The 22,237-nt window shown below is 41.8% G+C and overlaps 1 protein-coding gene across 1 annotated transcript in view; it reads right to left on the bottom strand.

Moving 5' to 3' along the window:
- Positions 1 to 20,348: 20,348 nt before the first annotated feature.
- LOC103539608 (protein Wnt-7a) overlaps positions 20,349 to 22,237 on the bottom strand; it is a 33,249-nt gene continuing 31,360 nt past the window's right edge. The window contains exon 4 of the mRNA XM_008506123.2: positions 20,349 to 21,342. Within this exon, the coding sequence (XP_008504345.1) occupies positions 20,863 to 21,342 (480 nt within the window). The 3' untranslated portion in view covers positions 20,349 to 20,862. The remainder of the gene's footprint in view (positions 21,343 to 22,237) is intronic.

Below are 22,237 nucleotides of genomic sequence, written 5' to 3'. Positions count from 1 at the left end.
ATAACACTGCAGCTTTTCCAGCCTACAAGAGCTTCTTAATGGCTTTGAGTAATTAGACACTGCAGAGCAAAAGTGGCTATTTTTCATTCCACGGCCCATTTTAATTCAGCTCAAAGTCACCTGTTGGTAAAAGAGGAGCAGAGAAAGAACCACCTGTTGGTTCTGCTTCTGTCAAGTATCAGAATTGCTTCCCTTAAAAATGCGAGGAATGAGAGCTCCTCTGGGGAGTGGGATCTTGGGATCTTGGCCCTTGCAAGCTGCCAGGCTGTGGGACTGAGGGCACAGCCCTGCCAGGGCAGAGCTCACTACACTCCAGTTCCTGCCTCACCGGGCACGGCCATGGCCACGGCACCTGGGCACTGGTGCAAGACCTTCAGGGTGCTCTGCTTAGCTTGCATGCTACCTGCATGATATTGTGCTGGATTGTAAAGCATTTGGGAAAAGTCATTTAAACTGAAGGGCCAAAAAACCACTATTTTTCTGGCTTATTCAAGTATAAATAACCATATGGTCAGACCAGCAGAGGGGCTATGGAAGGAGCAGGTAGGTGGGAAAGTCACTGTGCTCACCAAGGTTGTGTGAGGTCACCTACAGGACAGAAAAAGTCTTGGCTTTACCCCAGAAAGAACTGAGAGCTGTATTTCCTCTCATATGTTCTTTGTCCTTTCCCATATTCCTATACCTGCAAGGTTGGTGTGGTTTGGACTTTCTTTATAGCCCGATGGCCATGCTTTCTTTCTTGTAACTGGCAGAGAAACAGCTGGGAAGGGAAGAAAAAAACATAGTCTGAGTTCTGAATTTCTTTGTATTTGATCTGTTTGCTATTATATTTGCTATTTAATATAAAATATTTTTAGGATAAGTTCAGCTATTCAGAGTAAATGGAAATTAAAACGAACAGGAAACATTTTTCATTTCAAAGCACATCTCAAACTCTTTTAAATCCAAGGAATTTAAAGCATCCTCATTTTCTGGCTGCCTAGTATGAAGAGAAATGATAGGAATTTTCCTCAGTCATAAGATTTCCTTAAGTTGCAGGAATTTTTTAAGTGTTTACAAATCCAAGTCAGTTAAAAGCTGCTCACATGAGAGCTCTAAACAGTTTGATATCACTAGGGCACAGATTGTGGATTATGTGAGAAGTAGTTCAGCAGATTAATTTTTACTCAGTCATGACTTGCAATTAAATTCAACAAAATTTTGACTGGTGTGATTCTGCAGGAAGAATGAATGTATTGTCTTTGAGACTTTTTTGCTTTGCTGGTGTGAGGACTTCCCTTCTAGTGATCAGCATTTGGTCACTGAGCACCAGACTCATGCTTCTGTATGTTTCATGAAACATAAAACTTAAATCTAAGGCTTCACTCATTTTAGAGGGAGATGCATGTACATATATCCTTCACTGAAAAAACAAATTTATCCATATTACATGAATGTTTTAATGGAAGCATGCAAAATATGACCAACTCCTTGTCCCAAAAAGCATAAGCCTTGTGTAGTGTTTGTATGCTCATGAAGTGAGTAGCCAAATTGTCCAAACAACCTGTTCATCACAAAGAAGGGCAAGCCTGCCCAAAAGTGTTCTGATCAAGCAATCTGTGTACATCAGCACCAGAAGGTTAGAGTCCAGCAGAGTGATTTGAACAGATCAGTCACCAAAGAGCTGTTCTCTGCCCAGTCCTCTAAGGAGGGAAACTGCAGAGCTTTTGGAAAGAGTTTTGGGAGGCAGAGATGTCGGTAGAGAAAGTTCAGAAGGAAGCTTCAGAGGGAGAACCTGAGGTACTCCGAGGGGACTCCAACATCTTGTATGTGACCTGGGGTAATCTTTCCAGCAGCAAGAGAACAAGAAGAACTTGAGGCAACCCATAACCCCGCACCAGGACTGCTGGTAGCACGATGCTGACCTGCCAGACCCTTGGCCTGAGCCTCAATCCCTCTCCCATGGGAAAGGGAAGTATTATAATTCATAAAATCATATCTGTCTGTGATTAGAGTGTTTTGGTATCCAAACCCATTTACTCTTCATACTTTAATTTGGTCTTAAACAGTGACAAGACAGAAGTGACAAATGTACATAGTAATTCCCTGGATAGTGGAAGCAGCACCTTGGACATCCCTCAGCTGCTATTATGATTTTGATTTGATTTATTTTGACTTCAGCAGAACTAGTAAGGATGTGCTGTGGGGAAAATCTGAAGATATTTAAAGCATTTAAAAAAAGAGGTAGCAACCCATTGAAATTCAAGAAAGATCACTCTATTTTGTCACAAGCTGCAGTGTTGTCTTTTCTCTCTGCTGGAACTCAAAATTGTCAGTTTGATCCATGAAGCTGGAATGTATCCACTCCTCCTCTCCCTGACAATCTTCTGAGCTGCAAACCAGCTTAAGTCTGAGTGTAAGATGCAATATGAGGAGGAAGCAGAAGGATGTTCCTGTTATTGAAATGCAAGTGACCAGGGAGATCAAAAGACATTTCTAATGGTTTCAGAAGTGACAGTGAATGGGGAGGGATGTGGCAAAGAAGCCATTGGAAGGGGCAGTTCGAAAGGACCCAGTCATTCCCTGTTCCTGGATTAAATCAAAACAAATGAAAGGCTATGAAATCCAAGAAAAGACTGAAATGTTTAAATGGTGAAAGAAAATCTGTTCTGAGCCAAATCCTGCATTTCAAAACACCCTGACAGAATCTGAATTTACTTTAATTCGCAGCAGCATTAGTCAAGGATTTTATCTGTGTTTCAAAGGATGGCCTCAGAATTTGTGCTGAAATGGCTCACAAGGTTGAGTTTCAGGACAGATGCATAACTGTGACTTAACTATACCAACTTGGTCTGCAAAAATAGGCTTGGAAAATTCAAATTGCTTCTTTTGCTGTTTGAATATTTTGGCTGCTATGCTCAAACTCACAAGTGCAGGAGAGTTAAATGGAAGTTTTTTAGGCTTTCATTAGAGGTTCTATAAAATACATGGGTCTACATCACCCCAGCAAGAGCACTGGTCAGCTCATTGATCACTAATAAGAAAATGAGACTATGGCATATCTGTGTGACATGACATCCCAGAATTAAGTGGTCTAGTATGAGTCCCTTGCCAGCAATTACTAAACCATGTTTGGGTGAACACAAGGTCTTCCAGAATGAAAGCTCTGCACTTGGTCTTGGTGTAGCCATGGTTCTTCAGTGCTCATCACTTTAGCCCTTGTAGAAAACACAAACAATTTTCCCAGCAGTCATGTAGTAGTGGTGCAGTTGTCTGAGGAGGGGGGTTTGTTTCCAGGGAGTGCCTTTCTGCTAAAGGATTCTGTATCCTGAATAAGTAGTCCAAGAGAGGTCAGCTGGTCATGGTTATGTTGTGTGTGTCTCCACATCCTCACAGATGTACAGATCTTCCTTTTGTTTGCTTTATAGCAAAGCTTTCATTTAGAAATTGAAACACCCACCTTGCAAATCTGATTTGTCATGCTTTATAGCTTAGAGAATGAGACAGTGTGCTCCAAATCACAAATAGGCCCCCCACAACATGCAAACCTAAGCAGTATACTTGCCATGCAGTGACATTTGACTGTGTGAATTTTCATCTGTTCTGAGTATTACACGCTTTGATGTCTCACATTGTAATTTAGTCTCAAACACCAAGTATTTTGTAGGCATCTGGGGCTTGGGGTTAATTATTGTTACATCATTAAATGTAGCAGGGCATCATTTGATTGCCTTCTTTAGTTGCTCAGACTTGTGTGGGATTGCTGGGCACTTAGTTGACCTCAACTACCTGTGCTTGAATAACCAGCTGTAAGAATGAACTAGAGTTATTCCAAATAACACACTGAAGAAAGGATTAAAATGTGTTTTTCTCTCCAGTGTTGATATGAGTACTAATATTGATGGAAGAAAATTATCTCATTATGTTAGAATCTAATAGGAGGAAGTGCTCATTAGTGTACTTTATAATAGCTACTCTTGAAAGCTGAGGAATAATTGAGAGTGCAATGTACCTGTAAATATTCATTCATCAGCAAACCTACCAAGCTTGGACTTGGTTAGTTAGTGCTTTTTAATTGCCAAAGCCATAACTGAAGATAGAGGGCATCAATCTAAGCAATTACTTCAAAATACTATACTACTAATACCAGTCCAAGCAGGCAACACTCGTATTGTGACTGCTATGGAAAAGAAATGGAGATAGTCTAGAAAGAATTCAGGTTGCTTCAGTAGCCAAGAAAGTGAAGAAGGGAACCAATATGCATGGGAGAAGGAGCTCTTGGGTTCTAGCAAGAATTCTGAGTGACAAGACGAGGGGCTTGTAGCTCAAGGATAGCTTCAGAACAGCACCTAGCCACAGTATTGCTTGCAGCTGCTTAAAATACAAATGTTCATGCTGTTACCTACAGCACATAACTTCGTGGGGTGCCAGCAAGGGAGTCTTGCACTGTATGCACCTCAATGAAGCCAGCAGATACCTTTTTCCCTCTCTTAGCTGTGGTCTAGAAATGGCTTGGCTCTGAACACTTGGGCAGACCCTCTGATGTTCTATTAATTGCCTGTTTTTAAGACCTCTCTGTCCTACTGGTTGCTGTATGCTCCTCTTCACCTTTAGCAACTGTGAGAAAAGGGAAAATGAGTTGGATAACTCTTCCCCAACAGGCATGTTGGTGCCTGTGTTCATAAACTGCCACAATTTTGCCCTTCCCATGCATAGGGTTAAAGGGAAACTTCACCTCTTCTGGGTCTTACTGGACCTAAGTACCATGTTTACTGGCATCAAAATCCAACCTAGCACATTTAAAACCAGAATATTTTCCTTAACGATACAGACTTGATCAAAAATATTTCTAGAAATTCATTTTAGAAATTAATAAAAAATTCTTCACAGAAAGAGTGGTGAAATACTGGAACAGGTTGCCTAGGGAGATGGTGGAGTTGGTGTCCCTAGGAATATTAAAAAATGAGTAGATGTGGCTCTTTGGGAGATGATTTAGTGATTAAAGGGGGGTAAGACTGATAGTTGGTCTTGATCTTGAAGGCCCTTTCTAACCATGATGATTCTATGATTCTATTTTGCTCTCTGTTTTCCAGAGGGCGAACCTTGCTCTCAGCAGGTTTTTTCTTCGTAGTCTGTTCTGTGTGTCTTTAAACAAGATAAATGATATGGAACTTGTTCCACTTTAGCAGGAGCAAGAAGTTTTCTGCATCTTCTTTCTTTTCATGGCAGGTATCAGAGAGGCTTCATCACCACTACACACATTGTCCCCTTGAACCAAGACAGAAGTAACATATTTCTGACACATGGCTGGTAATTCTTCCTGATGTGGTTCCTCAGGGGGTTACTGCAGAGAGCTTGGGTGTGCTTTGCTAACACAGCCACAAGCAGCCAACCTGTTCCTGCTGATGACTGACACCAACGAGTTTTTGAGTGTTATGGCAAAGGTTTCTTGGCATCAAGCACTGGGTGTTGAGATGTGTGTAGATGTGTGGCAGAAAACTGGGTTTTGAGTACAAAATGCAACTCTACTTAATGCTTCCAAAATACAAGAGGAGATGGGTTTCCTGGGTTTTCTTGGTGACTCAGCTGTATTTCGTGTTCTTGGAGACAAAAAATTCATGTCCCCAGTCCCTTGCTTTTGTTAGTGGTCTTTATTTATCCAATAGTCCCACTGGATCTGGTCAGCCAGAGCACATTTTATGTGGCGCTTTTGTCCACAAACCCTTTCAGAGGATTTGAAATTGATAGCAGCAATAATTGTTACTACAGAGTGCATCTAATTTTGAAAGCATTTTGCTGTACTACCTGTCCTAATGCAGCATTAATGTCTTCATTGCTGCTGGGCTTTCAGGGCATCTGTAATGCAGGGCCTGACTAAAACAGAATCTAAGAAACCTTCTCCCAGGAAAGTGCTTGCTGGCTGCATTTCCCTAAGAGAACATCCAAGGTGCCTTTGTAACGTAACCCTGTATTAACAAGAGGAATGGAGTCAAAGGCAAGTATTGCAAGACACTGAGGTTAACCAATATGCCACTTAAATATAACTGTAGTTTGTGTTATCTGTAACTGAAGAAGGTCATGGGATGTCTCATTTGCAGTGGGAGTCTGCAGTGCCAACAAATTAGCATCCAAAGCCCTGGCTCGGCATACAGAGCAGGGCAAGAGCTGCAGCCTCGGGAAACTTCTCAGGAGAGGAACGAGCTCTCTCAAGCTTGTGATCTTCCTGTCATTTATTACAAGAACCTTGCTCTTGTTGCCAGCCCTAATGTGCTTGAGAAACTCTCAGCTGAGCCTTAGAAAACAGAGGGCAGAGCTGGCAGGGCCAGGCAGCCCTGGGAGCCCCCCTGAAGCCACCATCTCAGTGGAGCAGCAGCTCTGGGGCCAGCAGACATCCTGCCTATTTCTGCCAGAAGGATGAGGGAAGCAACAATGGGATAAGCCCGGAAGAAAAAGGACTTCTGAGAGAGCAGAAAAGAAAACCAATTCACTTTGAGAGCAATGAATTTGAGTGCTTTTGCCCTTTCTTAACAAGTCTGGCTAAGAAGGAGAAAAAAGGGAGAAAGCAAAGTCTCCTGCTTCTCCCCCTCCCCCTTGCAAAATCCTACATGCCCTTTTGGCTGAGATCCATCATTCACTTAATGTGTCCTGCTGAAATCAATTCATGTGTCAGGATTTGTAGAGCTAGAACAAAATTTGTTTGCTGATCCCATCCACAGATCACTCAAGAGGATTCATAAAGGTTAGAAAAAACGAAAAAAAAAAAAAAAGCAAAACCACATTCAATTTACTGGGTAATGTAATGCATTAGAAAATGACAGATTCCAGTAGGGAGGAGAAAAATTCAGCTTGTACAAACCAGGTGGTCAAAGTCCACGAGCACCTTGAAGCACATGAAATTACATGAAAGGGGATTTGTCTCCTTTTGCAGTGGATAAAACTGCCCATTTCAGAGTGAAGAACTGAGGCTGAGCAAGATGCCAGGCCTTGAGGAGTCACCTTCCTTGTGGCCAGCTTGAGGGGACAGCCCAGGGGCTGCAGAGGAGCAGCAGAGAGCTGGGGCTGGACAGAGAGCTGGAGGGGCAGCCCACATGAGGAGCTCAGGAGTTGTGTGCTCTGGTGGTCTGAGCCCAGGCAGCTCCATCTCCCTGTGGGATTTGGGGATGCTCCTGTCTCCAGATTTCTCCTGGGGCACCTGTGGAAGGACTGTCCCATTACATAGCTCTACCAGAGCAGGTGGGGAACTTTGAAGTGGCTCTTGTTTCAGGATTCCCTAGCATCTGCCTGCACTGACACATTCAACTAATGTAAAAGATGCCAGCATAAAACTAACCTTTTGTGTTGCAAAACTTGAAGGGGGGGGATAAGTGGTAAAGAGAGAGACAAGGAGTCCAAATGACCATAACTGTCTGCTAAGGAGAAGTTCTCAGGACAGAGGCAGGAGCTGACTTGGCCACAACAGGTTGTGTTGTCTGCTAACATTCTGAGATAGATCACTTCATGCTGTTGAAACAGGTACGAGTAGTACTTTGCTGTTTTAATTAAAATAAAATTAAATGCATTAAATAGAAAGAACCTTTCTCCAATCTCTAAAAGGGATTGCTATAAAAGTTAGGAAGCACAGTACTCAGGAATGGGTAAGGTTGGCTGCCACCACCCCTCTGGCTTTCCCAGGTTCACGCAGATTTGTACAGAATATTTGACTGGGTATTAGCATTGTATTTATTGTAGCTGCAGATCACGTAGACTGCCCTGACCTGCTGAGGGACTGCTGAGATCTCTGCCAGCATCACTGTGTGCAATTCCTCTGGTAAATAGTGGGGCATGATGTCACACTTCTTGGTGAGTTGTAAATATCACCAATCAATTCCTGTGACTGAATCCTGTGACCTTGGGTGTAATCCATGACAGTGCTGACTTTAATGTATTTTTCTAGCCTTAGCAGAAGAAATACTTTTAGCTGCCCTTTCCCATTAACTTCCCATCCCACTAATAAAATACTCAGAGAAATATATTCACCATTTCTGCCAAATTTAACCAGAAAGAGGGCTGACTAAGGAATATTAAATGTTGAGGAATATTAAATGTTGCCTATTGACTAATCTTACTTTTCAGCCTAGGGTCACTTGACCACAGTTTCAAGCTTTAATTTAAGGGGTATTTGTCTTTATGCCTAAAGCAGCACAGAATTCATGATCTCTGTTTCTATTGTGAGTCTCCTCCAGCTTGAAAACATCCTTATTCAAACCCAGAGACTCCTTCCTGCCTCTCCTCCCCTCCACCAAACTTGCATACAGACACTTCTGATAATGATGGGCATTTGTTTCCACTTGATCATCTCCTAAAGCAGGGAAGATACAGAGTAAATACTTTCAAGAGTAATTTTTTAAAATAGGTTTTTGAATGGAAGAATGACTGAGGACAGGACAAAATAACTGCCAGGATATTTGCACTCAGAGTTTTTTTCTGGATACTGGAGACAGAGGGTTCCAGTGATGGAGGCCCACATCCCATTAACTGCATTGTCTCCACACTGTAGATTGTGGGTCAGAAATGTGTGCAGAGCAGCTGACCTGACTCAGGGCTACTGAGCTCTGACATGATCTCAGTTCCCACCCCACACCCCCTGTGGTTGAAGTAAGGGTCCTGATCTGCCAAACTCTCTCTTGTCTTTCTGGAATGACATGAGAAATCACTGCATAGTTGTTTTTTGTCTAGACTTCTGGTAGGAATATAGCAGGAGCAGATGCAGCCCCCATAAGGATGCTGCACTTGCAGTTCTGGGCTTCACCTGCCCTGCTGCCTACAGCAGGAATCCCCATTGCTCCATAACATCTTGGTGAACACTGGAGATTGCAAACTCATCTTTCATCTTTCCCTTTACTTAAGCATCTCCAGGCCTCCCAGCAATTTCATAATTTAATTTCAAGTGTCTTAACACTGTAGATTTCAGCAGATCCTTCAGGCTCTGTTTTGTGCTTTGAAGGTGATGGGCAAATCTGCAATCCTGAGGCTCTCTCTCCTGAGTGATGTAGGCATGTGAGTGGCAAGGAACTGCAGGCAAAGGCTGATGAAGTTGTTGCAAGTTTGTCCCCGAGAATCTGAGCTTCAAATAAATAGTACATGCCAGCTGTAATTTAAATTAAATCAATATTCAGTTAAAAAATAAATAGAAAGCTTTTTAGATTGGTGATGTAAAGGAATGTTGGTTCAAGGAAGTAATTACATATTATGCAGAAAAAGTCAATTTAAGTTCTCAATAATTTACTTAAGTGATTTACTTGACTGATGTGTTGTCTTGACCCAGTAGGGCAGAGGAACAGACACTAAGTTATGGCATAGTTCCAGCAAAAACAGCCGTTGTTACTGTCCAACATAAATCATTAGCTACTGTCTTGTTCCAGGTGTACACAGGTGCTATTTTAAAAGGGGAAAAAAAAAAGAAAAGAAAAAAAAGGTATAAATTTTATGTTTGTAAACATAACTCTGTCAAAACTAATCCTGTTTCTGGCAGATGAAGATGTTATCCATACCTCTTGGTAAGGCAATACACATTTTCAGGAAATAAAGATTGTAATATATAATTAGCTGGAAATGGCAGTCCACAGGGAAGCAGGGAAACGTGCTGGGTTTTCCCTGGATAGCTGAGAGGGAAACTTTCGCAGGCCCCTTTGCCAGCCCTGCAGACAGCCCTGGGCACAGCTGGAGTGGTGGCTGCTGGGGTGGGATAGCAGTGTCCAAGCACCAGGACAACTCCAGGATGAGCCAGCACAGCCACCCCTGAGCTCAGGACAGGAGCTGGGGCTTCTTGAGGGATGGGCTTTGGATTTTCCCCAGATTCCACAGCATATGTACCAGCAAATGGATCCTCAGCAAATGGATCACCATTTCCATTTGTAGTCATAGTGACTCCTGCCTCGCTGTACCTGTGATCCACAGACTTCTTTTAAAAATTACCTTTTGTGCCATGTTCTGTCTTTAATGTTGAGAGTGAACTTTAGCCTCTGAAAAGTTGAAACCCTGAGCAAATCTCCAGGGCTTGGGGTAGATGTGCTGAGCTGCTGGACTGGATGGAGTCTAAAGGGACAGTGCCACGTGCTCATTCCAAATAGGTGTGAGCCCAGCTGAAATCTGAATGGGATCTGCTGCTCAGTTACACCAGAGCATCTGCTGGGATTCCGGGGTAAAGTTAGGAAGGTGCAAGCCAACATGTTGAAAAGATTCAAGAAACTCATTTGTCACCAGTTACACCCATTCCCTATTTTATCCTGAGCACTGGGCAGTGCTCAGAGGAGCAGTCTCAGATGTGGGCAGCAGGTATGAAGTCCTGCAGCCAGCTGTCTCTGAAACGTTTTACATTGGCACTTCAGATGCTCTGATTCCACTGTGAACTAAAACACACACACAAACAAACAAACAAACAAACAACCCACAAAAAAATTAAAATTAACTGATTAAGTAATTAATTAAAGAGCCCCAGATTGCTTCCCAATTGTACTCCCTAAAAATCAATATTGCACTGGAATATAATTTGACTGGTGCTAATTCAGCATTTGAACTGGTAGCTGTGATCTCTCTTTAATGCCCACAGACTGAAGATTGATGGCTCTAGGAAGAATCTCAGGAAGAAACAGAAAGCTCAGGAGAGAGGAGGAAGACCAGACATTGGGCACTTGTGCAGACTGGTGGTAAGCAGCAAAGGAGAAGTGCATTTTTCATTTGAAAAATACAATTTTGCAATCATAGTGTGAAAATGCCTGTTCAATTAATAACTAAGTTAGGGCACAGATGACCCTGTCAGCCACTTTGGGGCAGGGACACTGCCAAGTGTTTAGGATGTAGCAAAAATGCATATATTCTTCCAGTAATCAGTAACTTGCAATTTCTCAAGATGGGTTTGTAACTAAATCATTAGATTAACATTTGGGACCTATTTACCACGACAGAATAACAATGCACCTATGATGTATTGTGGGCCGGGTTTAGATTTCTAGCTCCAATGGTAAGTGTTATTGATAAATTTGTGGTTAAATTAACATGATAGCCCTGAAATAGGAGTAGTATTTGGTGTTTTACTGATGAGAATAGGTGCTGAAATTAGTTCTCAAGGAATTATCCTAAACTTCAGTCCTTTCAGGTCTTCCGTCTTTTCATAAAGCTTATAAATACCACAGAAAGGGCTTATGTCATTAGACTTTCAGTGTTATAAACATTTAATGAAGTCAAATTTGAAGTACAACACGTAAAATCAATCTGAACTTGCTGGGGAGACAAAGGGAAGAAAATTGTTTGAGGTGTTTGGAAAACAAATTAAGAATAATATTCACTTTACTTTGAGATGGAGTAAAAATTATGACCAAGACAGATAGACCCATTCTGTTTCAAAGGGAAGCACAGATGGGGAGCAGGGGAAACATCTCTCTGATGCTCTGATGCTGCCCAACATATATTACCACCAGCACCAGTGGCAGGCAGCCCAGCATGAATCACTTGGGAGATGACAAGCAGCACTTTCCTAGAAACTCGAGGAATTTCACTTCAAACATTGCAGGACACATCTTGCTTAGGTAGTTACTTTAGCAGCTGGAGATTTCAGTGCTTTGAACCATATATCTGCCCTACACCAACCACGGTGGATGTCTCAGGAGGACATTCACCTGCTCCCAGCCTTACTCCTGGTTCCTCAGGCCCTGTTTGGCTATCAAACCCGATGCTGTGTTTCTTGGCTGGAGGACAAAGCTGTTCCTCCTACAAGCACCTGCAGATGCTTTCCTGTTGTTGGCTTTCTAAGCAATGGGTTCTCTCACCTTCTGCTGAAGTGGGAGCAATGGACTTTACTGGCAGCCAGCTCAGTTCCTAGCCTGCTTTAATAGTGTCCAGTGTCTCCTCCAAGTACTAAGTGGGAAGAAAAGAAATAAAGAAAAATAAATACAACCCTTTTAGCAAAGGTTTACTGTGTAACAGGAAAAGCAAAGGGGCAGTGGACATGTTAAAATGCTGCAGACAACAAGCTGCTCAGAGGAAAGCGTGTTTGTTCTTCCTTTTGAAAACTCATTATTTATTTTCTTTATTCTTCAGGCCTAATGTCTCACTAATGAATTCCAGGGGGATTTTTGAATCATGATGATATCATGGGTTAAACCCCTTCTCTACTTTCTGAATGTAAATTCTTTTTGACATTCTTACTCATTGCAGAGCATTGACTTTTTCCCTGCAACAAAACCAAACACTGTTTCGTTTTGCATAGTTAACATTTTGCTAATGGGTAGCCAAGATTCTCTCAGCAGCTCAACAACATTTTCTCAAGCACATTGGCGTTGTTGTAGCAACTGGTGGCTGATCTGTGAATAAAGCAGATGTCATTGTGGCAGGAGAGAGAATAATGCATCACCCGGCCACTACCAAGTCCTGCCCAAACAAGTCATCAAAATGACAACTTTCGGGTGCAGTTGTTAATTAACATCTGCATCTCACCTTATCTCATCTCGTTGTTGTATAAACCCATGTTGTGTTTATAAATGTTAAGAATTTCTCAGCCCCTCACCATGGCCCTTCTCATGGAGGAAGTGCAGCGAGGATGTGCTCAGGCTCTGACAGTTCGCCAGCTTCCTTTTAGGCTTTGATTGGCTTTGCACTTCCATCCAAGTTAGTCTGGCCTAAATAAACACAATATATATTCTGGGAAGTTTTTTCTCTTTACTGTTTCATCTGAATTCACATCATGTGGCTTGTAACTGAAGATGGGCAAGCATCAAAATATTCTGACTGGTACCCAAGCTGAGTACAAATAGAGTGACAGAAGCAGAAAAATGGCCTTTCTAACTTCTGAGAAAAGCTTTAATCCATTTATTATAGTTTTTTGGATTCCATTCTAACTCTCACAATTTGTACTTTGCTGGTACAACCTGCTGACCTACGTGAGTCACCTCAAAGCTGCCTCTTTCGGTGGCAGAAAATACAGTGTGGTTTAGCATTGTCCTATTAAAAACTTCCCATTAGAATATTTTGAACTTTTTTCCATGCTTTCAGTGACAAAACATCCCAGCAGCTTGTCCCAGCTCTATAGAGACCCTCAGATTTTGCCTTGAGTTTCCATTGCCAGACAAGCATTTGTTCATCTGTGGAGCTGCTGTCCTCACCTTCTGCCTTCCAAAGCCCACACTCTGCTGCCTCCTTTGCCTCTCATCTTTGTTAAGCATTTGACTTAAGGAGGCAAAACGAGACCAGGTTTCTGCACTGGTTCTTGACTCATATGTAATGCGGTCCCTGTGTTAATTACGGGGTGCTGAGCTTTTTAATGAAGGTGAGGAGTCTCCTCACTCCAGCTCTGCACAGCACAACCTGCTACATGCAGTGATTACATTTCCAAAACCAGTAAGATTTGGTTAGGCATTTTATAAAAGGCAGCAACTCAGACATGGCTCAGAGTCCCTGAAACTGGATGGCAAAGGCTGCAGAAGTGGGGCCACAGTCTCACCTCTCACAGACTGGACACCCCTCTCCTGCTTTGTGTCTCCTGATTTCCCCTCTGTTGCTGGGGATAACAGGGGCTGACTGGGGCCAGGCTCAGTGCAGGATATTGCTACAACTTGATACCACAGCATTGTAGAAGGCCAAAAGGAGTTGTCCTGATTTCTTAGGAAGAAGAAATGAAAAAAAAAAAAATTGTTAGAAAAGATGTATCTTCCAGCCCTGTGCAATGACTTTATGCAATACTTGTACTGCATCTTCTCTGTCCTTTAACTTCTTTCTCAAGATGTAAGGTATTCAATATCCTCTGTAGTTTAAAACAGTTCAGATTTTAAAATTTTAAAAATCAGCTGTAAGTGGACAAATATGTTGTCCATAGTGCCCCTGTGCATAGTGTTCCATGGCCCCTGTGCAAAAGAAAAATTACTGGGAAAGAATTTAAATGTGAGAAACAACTCACAAAACAGGTTTCTTGCTGATTCAATGGAACAGAAGTTTTGATTTGGCTTGAGCTGTCAAACAACCAGGCAGCCTCCAATCTGCCCTTCAGGCCAAGCCCTTTCTGTGTGCCCAGGGAGGCTCAGCAGTACCTTCCATGCACTGAGGTTTTCAGGGATTTCCCCCCCTATGTTTTTTCTTCCTCTGTTTTTCAAATAATTTCTGGGCTGTACCCTGACATTAGCTATATTCTACCTTTCTTTGTCTGTCTCTTAATTAGCCTAGTTCTTGACTGATGAACTGCTTTTCTCTGACCATGCTAAAAAGCAGTTTGATGGATTTTGGTGGAAATTACTTTCCTGCAAGATAGTGTTGCCATCACTTGGAGAATCTCTGTGCTTCACTGCTCAAAATGAGTCGCAGTGTGTGCCAGTGAAAAGTAACCCTTGGGGCAGTAGCAGAAACCTCTCTAATGGATTTCAATTTAATTTATTCTTTAAGTTCTATGGGGCCAGAAAATTTTTAGGGATTTTTGTCATTGAAGTGCTCAGAGTGTTATGGATTTTATGGCTTCTTGTTGTGTAAATAATAAAGGGATTTCAGGATAAAAGGAAAAATGTCAGAAAGGATCCAGGAAGGAATCCACCCAGCTACTTCGTCAAAACTTACAAGTTAAAGCAGTGCATGCTGACATCATGTGAGTGAAGCCAGCTTAGTAACACTGCGAGAAGGCACAGTAATGCCTGGAAAAAGGTTGTGTACAATGAGTAAATGTGATTAAGTGGGACTGTTAAGCAGTACCTATGGTACAGATGGTCTGAAGGCCCATTGAAATTGATGAGTCTGCCTGAGGAAGAACAAAATTCAGCAGTGACTCTCTACAGATATTGCTACAATTTTATATGCAAGGCCAGTAGTGAACACCTCATAACTGTTTTAAAAAACTCGCAGTGCAGCTTTCTTAAGAATATTAAAAAGGTGAGTTAGGAGGACATGGTGTAGGTGACTGGAGTAGTTCCATCTTTCTGGGGCAGGTGTGAAATGTAAAGATATGCTGTGAGAGGATGAATGGTTTGGAACACAACCCCACACATAGACCAGAGATCAAGGCACACAAAGACCTCAGTGACTGGGAATGGAGCAGAGAGCTTGTGCTCTACACCCTACAGAGCTGGAACTCCAATCGTTGGAGGCAGTCAAAGAAGAACATTGACACTGCAGGCAGGAATGCCAGAAGAGATGGGAAAGGCAAGCACTGCAGTAACAGAAAGTTGTGCACAATGTTTTGTTCCAAAGAAAAATGTCTGTATGTTCTTATAAATCAGGTTTGCACAGGGCTTTGTGTGATTTCTGTCAGGCTTGTGATTTAGTGCTTGTGACTTGTTTAGGACAGCCCCACAGAATCAGTTGTGGGTCTGGTGCAGTGCAGTATATGCAGTGTGTATTTTGGTACAGGGAAAGGATGCAAGCTGGCCTTGGAAACACAAAAACTAGGGTAATGTTTTCTGTGATAAGAGAGTTTGGCTGTGTGTAACTAATTATAGATATATGGGACACTTTTTATACCATCCTTATTACCTCATTTTTGAGGTTTTTTATGTGTGTGCACACAATCCTGGGAACATTTCTCACAGCTAAATAGAGTCTCATCTTCTCTGAAAGATATCTGATCTCTTTATAGAGCATCATCTTTCCTAACAGGAATGTAATGAAGTGACTTTGCTAACAAAAATACAAGGTCAAGGTGAAGAATTACATGACCATGATGGCACTAATAGAATGATAGAATTTTCAGGGTTGGAAGGGACAGGTGTCCCTTTGGTCAGGGACACCTCTCACCAGATCAGGTTGCTCAGAGCCCTATCCACCCTGGCCTTAAAAACTTCCAGGGATGGATGGGGCTTCCAGCACTTCTCTGGGCAACTTGTGCCAGGGTCTCACTTCTTCCTAACTTCCAGTCTAAATCTCCCCAGCTCTAGTTTGAATCCATTCCCCCATGTCCTATCACTACCTGACATCCTAAAAGTAAAGTCCCTAAAAAGGGACTTTAATAGTAAATACATATTTTGCTAAGCTTAGAAGTGTGATTTTTTGGGACTTGCTTCCGGCCTCCCAATTGCAAATTACATGATATGTGATATTGGTAAATTTATGAACATGTAATAACACCAAAATGTAAACACTAGTAATTTCACAGAACTATAAAACATTAAAAGAAGCCTTAAGGGGTTTACAGCATCACCTCTGGTATCACAAAGTTGTGATATCCTTCTTCAAACACCTGCACTCCTTTAGATCCAAGTACATCTTTCATCATTTTTACTTAATCATATGTGTATTTCCAGAGGAAGAATTCCCTTAACTTGTGTTCAAGATTAAAATACCCACCTTTGAGGAATTACTGGTGTGATTTTAACCAGAAATATGTGAATTGGAAGAGCAAATTAGGTCAGTTGCCATGGTGACAAATATCCCAGATAACCATCATTTTGGAATCAAGATGAGCTTCATCACCTGAAGTTCATGAAATTCCTGCACTTTGTTCAATTTGGGACAGTTTTGGAACACTTAAGTCTGACTCATACTGTACCTGTGCCAATTGACAGCAGTTGTATCAGTCAGATTTGGACAGCCCTGCTAAGCCAAGTTGGTCCCTGGGGCTGTGGTTTAGTCCTGCTACCAAGAGCAGAGCTGGAGAGCTTCTTGTTCAGTGACTTCTTGGGGTGCCTTGTTGGGAGCAAGGTGCTGCATTACTTAATACACTCATTTTGAACATTCACTGTGCATGTTTCTTGGTATCTGTTATAGTGATAGGTGTAAAAATGTCAGATATACTCATGCTGAAACTTAATTTGAAAATGTGTACTGTGACTGCAGTCTGTGATGTTTCAGAATTCAACAAAAAATTGATCTTTAAGCATGGTCAGTTAAAAGCAGCTTCGTAATCCACAAGATAGTTCATTAAGAGCCTCGTGTAATACAGTACATGTACACTATTTTCCTTTTCTAAGTAAATCTGTACCCTTACAATAACTTTACCAAAGGAGCCACTTAAAAGTACATTTTCAGGATGTCTTCAGTTTAATTATCACTGTTGAAAGACATATATCCATTAGGTTTGTGCATACATGGCAAGAAAACTCAATCATCAACTGACTTGTGTTTATTTAGATACTCTGAGTACTCAGGCCAACTGTGTTCAGGTTGGTTGTCCTTGTGCCAAATCCTTAAACCTTGCTTAGGCATCCCAAGGCAGAACTGCTTCATTTCCATGAATCACGGTGCCCCTATCAAATAAGGAAGTGAGATTTCATAAATAACAGCTTTCCAACTTGCAATTATGCTGATTATCTCATGCTTCCTATTTCTCTTACTCTTCCTGCTCCTTCAATGTATGTTTTCTTTAAAAGCCTCAGCAATCGAGCGCTTCCTTTGCTTAGCAGAGATGAAAAGATAAATTTCCTTTGGAGCTCAGGATTGTTCTGCAGTTGTGTGCATTTCACTCCCGCCATGTGGTTCTTCACCAAGTCAAAACAGAGCTCTTCTATCCACGAGCACAAATAACAGACTGTTGTTGGGGGGAGGAACATCTACCAAATTGTAAATCTTTCTCCTGTTTATTCTTCCTGCCATTGCAGACCATTCTGAGACCGAGCAATCAACTCTAGGCTCATGGTGGATTTGGATGGGCCAGATTCCTCCTATCTAAGGTGACACAGCTAAATTTCCAAATACTTTCTAGCTGAATACAGCATTGGGTTTTCCTTGCTCTTGAATTTCTAGTCCCCAAACTGGTGTTCCAGATCCCAATCAAATTGGCATTTTCTCTCATTAATGCATAGATCACCAGCAGTCCTGTAAAATATAGGGAAAACGGGTACCAAATTCATTTCATTGTGCATCCAGTTCTTTATTATTGTGAGTAAAACTGTTTAACGATATTTGTCCTTCAATAATTAATCTGCTAGCTGTACATTGCACATCACTGCATACTGAAATATACAGGAAGCAGGAGTTTTACAGATTACTTTTCTATGGTAAAAACATGCTGCAAAAGTAATAGTTTGTAGAATAACTCTAATCAGTGAAGAAAACACACTTTTGACTATGATATGGTATCCACTAAGTAAAAAACCAAAACAAACTGGGGGAGGGAAGGGCAGGGGAAGGGGTCAGATTCCAAAATTAAATGTTAGCTCTGAATTATTTGACCATAATATACATCCATACTGTGTGTAGTTCATTGTATTTTAAATCTTATCAGTTCTTGAAGTGTGGAATTTAGAAGAACTAAAAGCAGTGACTCAATTAGCCCCAAAATTGCTTTTCTGTTGCTTCATATTGACATTTCATAAGGTAGAAAGTAAATTATGTTAATAATTTTCCTTTGCTCTCTCCTGCTGGTGTCTGAATTGTATGAAAAATCTACTCTGTGTTAAGTGGCAGGTCTGCAAGGAAACAGTGAGTTTAATCCTAATGATTCATTGCTGGATTCAGGTACTGTGTGGGTTTGTGCTCTTACACCAGTAATGTACATACAACAAGTGAGTTAAAAACAACCATGCCACAGCCAGACAGGTCTGAAAAGGTTGGGTTGTTTGAGTGGAGCTTTGCAACATCTTTTGTGAGGCTTAGGTTGTTCTCAGAAAACTTTCTCTGTTTTTGCCTTGGAATCCATCCTGGACACCAATGGCCACAGGGCCACCACCTGCTCCTTGCAGTGCTCTCTGTTCCCCACAGGAGTTAGGGGTGGATGGTGGTCCCTTCACTGCTGCCCCTCTCAGAGTCTTTAAAGCCAAGAGATCCTATGGTCTGGTAGCAGGGATGACTCTGGTCTGTCCCAGACAGAGCACTCAATATTATCAGTAGTGCTGGGACATGGTTTTCACACTGGTTTGGTTTTTACCCAGTGAAAATTAACATGAAATTAGAATATTTCTTTCCTCAGTCACAAACAAGTGAAGTAGGAGGAACAGACTGATTCTAAAAGCAGAGGAATATTTACCACTCAAATATCTGAAGAAATTAGCAGTGAGAAAAAGGGAATACCATAAAGGGAACACAAAATGGCTTAGCTGGGCTCTGAAAAACAAGTGAGTGGTCTTTTAAATTGCCTAGATGGGTTTTTTCTGGATTTTTTTGAGCTCTCTGGCCTTTTGGGGGGAAAGAAGAATGTAAATGCCAAAAAAGAGCTGGACAAAAAGTAAGCTTTGTGTCCTATCTATGAGAATCAGATGATGTGTGTCATGCTAGTTTTTACAGTCATAGTCTACAGTCTCCCACTGATTAAAATCCAATTTGACAGTAACACAATATAGAGGTTTAACTGACAGCACACACAGCACATTTGCTGGTCATATCACCACAATTTAATGACTGACGCATGTGGGAAGCGAATTCAGATTTTTTTTTTTTTTTCTTGAATGGGATAAATGAGCATTCAGTTAATACCAATCATGAATTCAAGCCATGTGACAAAATTGATGCTACATACCCTGTTCTTGTTTTGCATATTCTGCAAATTGAACTGCAGGAAAAAAAGCCAGTTTGTACACACATCCGGAGAGAAAGTTCATTCCGCTCTCTGACACAGCCACCAGTTGCAGAATGTACCCAGCTTGCTGCTGGTGTGTCCACAGACTAATTACCCTTTCTCTGTTAAATAGCCTAAGAACTACAAATTGTATGCCTGTTTTGAGAAAAAGTACAGGTTGAACAAGCAGACGTAGTATAAATAAAATATTTATATAAAAATAGTCTCATACAAAATATACTCTCTTATCCTATGGTTGATTTTTCCAAAAGATGGAAGTTTGTCTGGATTTTCTTAATTTTAGGCATATTCCAAACAGGATTTTATTAATGCTTCTTTCTCTAATTGAAAAAAAAATGTAGAGGAAAAAAACCAGAAAAACTGGTAAAGATTTGTAACCACTACCGTGTGACTTTTGTTCCAGACAACTAGCAGCAAACAGGAGGAAAAAAATAAAAACAATAATTAAAAAATCAAACAAAAAAACCCCAAAAAAACCAACAGTGTGTGTTTATGTACATATATATAAAGATGCCAGCTTTTGTACTTAAACATCTAGTCCTGTAGAACAAATCCTGCAAGTCCAACTAACAGAAATATCCTAGTTAAGAATAATATATACAGCTCCAGTTTTCCCTTGCTGTTTCTACAAAATTATTCCACAAAGCCAGCTATCTACTTTAGTTGCAGAATAGTTCCCAAAATGTTGGTAGAGTTCTTTTTAATTAAATAAATTAATATTAGTTTTATTTGAATAAATTGTTAAATATTGCTATTATTATGCCCAAGTGTCCCAAATCCCTGTGCTAAAATCTGCAGCACACACACACACGCAAAATAGGCAGATAAAGCAGTGTCCACAGAAAGTGTCACCACTCTGCTGTGACAATGTTCCACTCGCTGTAGCAAACAGTGTGGAGTGGAAGGATGGGTGAGACCCACAGAAGCTTTTCACCAGTGTACAGAAGCCTAAATCTACATCATTCCCATGGGCAAGTCACTCTGGGGCCCGCCCATCCCAGCAGGAGCAAAGTCCTTTGGTGAGGATTCCTCCCCTACCCCTGGACACTGAAGCTTTTGCTCTGCTCCAAGCCCAGAGTCAGTGCGTGCTCAGAGCTCTCTCCACAAGTGCTGTCCCTTCCCAAGGCAGTCCCTGTTTCTTGCTTTAGAGGCACAAATCAGCTGAGATGATCTTTTTCTCCCTGTTTCATATGTCTAGCAGCTGGGGGTGGGATTGGTGTAGTTGTGTTTCTTGCCTGACTTTCATAAAGAGTCTGAACTGCTTCTCCACCTGAGCATCAAAACAAGAGGCGAAACGAGAGGGCTCCAATCCTCAGCCTTTCCGTGGGGAGAGCAGGTCCCTCCTACAGCCCTCTGTAGGGATCTTGGGTGCATGTGCAAAGGTATTGGTGGCCAGAGAGGTGTCACCCTGCCCAGGCCCCCGCTCACTTACAGGTGTACACCTCTGTCCTTTCGCTGCACGTGTTGCATTTCACATAGCAGCACCAGTGGAACTTGCAGTTGCACTGCCAGACTCTGGAGTACTGGTGGGTGTTGTAACCTCGGCCACAGCACATCAGGTCGCAGCCATTGGACTGCTGGGCTGTCTTGTTGCACATCCTCCCCTGCGTCCCCACGCTGCCAGTGATGGGGTCTTCTTCACAATAATTGGGAGATTTCTCTATGTACACCAGATCTGTATCCATGGGTTTGCGGTAGGAAAGGGGCTTCTTTATCTTGAGGAAGGTCGGGCGCTTGTTGCGACTCGCTCTCACGGGTTCCACCTGGACGGCTTCGTTGTATTTGTCCTTCAGGATGTAGCCGAGATCCCGGAATTTTGGCAGGGTTGTCCAGCATGTTTTTGTGGTACAGGATCCCGAGACCCCGTGGCACTTGCACTCCAACTTCATGTTTTCTTCCAGAATCTGTATTTGGAAGAACAAAGAATGATGCATCAACACAAGCCAACACCCACTCTTAAAACACCGTGGGTTCATTTGATGCACGTTGAGTGACAGTCAAGGATGGGTTTGGTCTCCAGCATGAGTGGCCACCAGATAGAATCCAAATTCCCACCAAAGCTGTGGGTTTGTTTACCTGGTGATGCTGTTTTCCCCTCACCAATGTCACCCGAGTTCTGCCCTCAAAGCTAATTTCCCATTTGCACTTCAAGTTAAGCTGGAAAGATAACTTTGCCCAAAAATAAAGAGGCCCTCCTTAACCACAGCTTTTCTTCATATCCATTTGAAATGTGTATAGTGCTTCAGACTTGTCTGCTGTTGCAAATTTTGGTACATGGCAGTGAAATTAGGGATTCTACATGAGATGTCACATGCAGAATGCTTTGAAAGTTCAGCGATAGGGACTAGAACTTGGGTTTTGTAAACGGAGGTTCAAAAATAAACTGCATTTCAGTTCTTGCACCTGAAAATGAGATAAGCTGGTGCAAGGTGCGAATATTAAGATACACTCTATCAGTGATTATCCTCCTGGTGGTCTATGATTAACTAACAGTGGAGACTGGATGAATATTTATTCATACAGGCATCATCTGTTCTAAATGTTACAAGTTAATGCTCCAGTTTGGAAATGTATTATTTTGATATACTGTAATCTTCAGTTCTACATACTTTCTGGAGGGTTTGAAGTGTTTTGCCTCCTCTCATGTGCCAGTGGAGCATACAAAATGCCCCAGAGACCTTGCAAAATAACAAGGTCTGTCTTAGAGCATAACAGGTAAGGGTAAAGCTGAGGGATTGGTTTAATGATTTGTCATCAATTCTTGTTTAAAATTTCCTGCCTCCTTAGTAATGTAAAATT

Source organism: Calypte anna, chromosome 12 (genome assembly GCF_003957555.1).
Source record: "Calypte anna isolate BGI_N300 chromosome 12, bCalAnn1_v1.p, whole genome shotgun sequence".
Classification (NCBI taxonomy): domain Eukaryota; kingdom Metazoa; phylum Chordata; class Aves; order Apodiformes; family Trochilidae; genus Calypte; species Calypte anna.
Note: the sequence above shows the minus strand (reverse complement) of the source record. Positions and strands in the feature narration are given on the sequence as shown.